The sequence below is a fragment of the Apaloderma vittatum genome, unplaced genomic scaffold, assembly GCF_000703405.1.
Source record: "Apaloderma vittatum isolate BGI_N311 unplaced genomic scaffold, ASM70340v1 scaffold33840, whole genome shotgun sequence".
In the NCBI taxonomy this organism is placed as follows: domain Eukaryota; kingdom Metazoa; phylum Chordata; class Aves; order Trogoniformes; family Trogonidae; genus Apaloderma; species Apaloderma vittatum.
Genome location: NW_009696806.1, coordinates 373 through 1,563, shown reverse-complemented (window position 1 = coordinate 1,563; position 1,191 = coordinate 373). Strand labels below are relative to the sequence as shown.

The 1,191-nt window shown below is 62.0% G+C and overlaps 1 protein-coding gene across 1 annotated transcript in view; it reads right to left on the bottom strand.

The window, feature by feature from the left end:
• The window catches only part of MYO18A (myosin XVIIIA), a gene marked incomplete at both ends in the record, with an annotated part of 5,067 nt that overhangs the window by 3,660 nt on the left and 216 nt on the right, over positions 1 to 1,191 (bottom strand). The window contains 5 exons of the mRNA XM_009876349.1: positions 132 to 269; positions 364 to 447; positions 550 to 666; positions 849 to 962; positions 1,058 to 1,191. The exon at positions 1,058 to 1,191 is cut by the window's right edge and continues 19 nt beyond it. Of these exons, the coding sequence (XP_009874651.1) occupies positions 132 to 269; positions 364 to 447; positions 550 to 666; positions 849 to 962; positions 1,058 to 1,191 (587 nt within the window). The remainder of the gene's footprint in view (positions 1 to 131; positions 270 to 363; positions 448 to 549; positions 667 to 848; positions 963 to 1,057) is intronic.

Below are 1,191 nucleotides of genomic sequence, written 5' to 3'. Positions count from 1 at the left end.
TTTCCCTGCAGGGATGGGGACAGGCTGCTGCCAGGGGAGGGATGCAGCCTGGGGGGTCCCGGACAGGGGATATTGGGGATGTGCTCAGCATCCTGGTCCCAGCCAGAGCGAAGGGAGAGCCCAGTACCTACCTCCAGACGCTTAACTTGTGTCCGCTCAAACTCCAGCCTGGTCTCCAGCTCGCGGATCTTGGCCTCTTGCCGGCTCACCAGCGACTTGTCCACCATAGATTGCTCCAGGAACTCCAGCTGGCTCTGCAGACCTTGCAGCTGCGGGGTGAAGGCGGAGAACAGCCTCAACCTCGACCACAACGTCCCTGTCTCACCCTTTCCACCACCTGTGCCTGATGTCGGTGCTCCCCACCTTCTCCTGCAGCTCCTGCTTCTCCTTGTTGACCTCCTCCAGCTGTGCCTGGAGGTCGTTCATCTGTGCCAGGTCCCGGGATGCCTGTGCGACACACCAGGGCCATCAGCAGGGACGCCCTCCCGTGCCGGCTCCAAGAGGGGCATTACACGGGGTGGCAGCAACAGCTGCTACCCGCCCCCTCACCTGGGCCACAGCCGCCTTGTGTTTCTTCATCAGCTCATTCATGTCCTCCTGGTCCTCCTCCAGCCGACTCTGCACCTCATTCTTCTCCCGCTGCAGCCGGCTCAGCTGCTCCTCCAGCTGTGGGGAGATACCCACGTCTCCCGCTGCACCCCAGGAGTGGGGCACCCACCTCCCAAAATCACCCCAAATGGTGTGGGGTCACCCTGCCAGCAGATACTGCACTGGTGGGGGTCTCTCCTTAGCTGCAGGTGGGGAGTGGTCCCATCACGGTGTATTGCCCCCCAAAAACACACACTTACTGCTGCTTTGGCCTTGGCAAGGTCATCGATCTGCAGATGGAGGTCTTCGATCTCCACCTCCATCGACTTGCGGGCCTTGACGGCAGCCGCGCAGGTGAACTCCGACTCCTCCAGCTGTGGAGAGAGCGCTCAGTGTCCAGCTGGGGGACAGGGACATCCCGTGTCCCTCAAGGGCTGTAGTTTTGCGGGGGTCAGGTCTGGAGGCACACCTGGTTCTTGAGCTGGGCGATCTCCCTCTTGCTGGGTGCGTTGTTCTTCAGGTGGTCCAGCATGATCTGCGCGTCGGCCAGCAGCGCCTTCGTCCTCTTCAGGTCCCGGCGCAGGCGCTTCTCCGTCTCAAAGT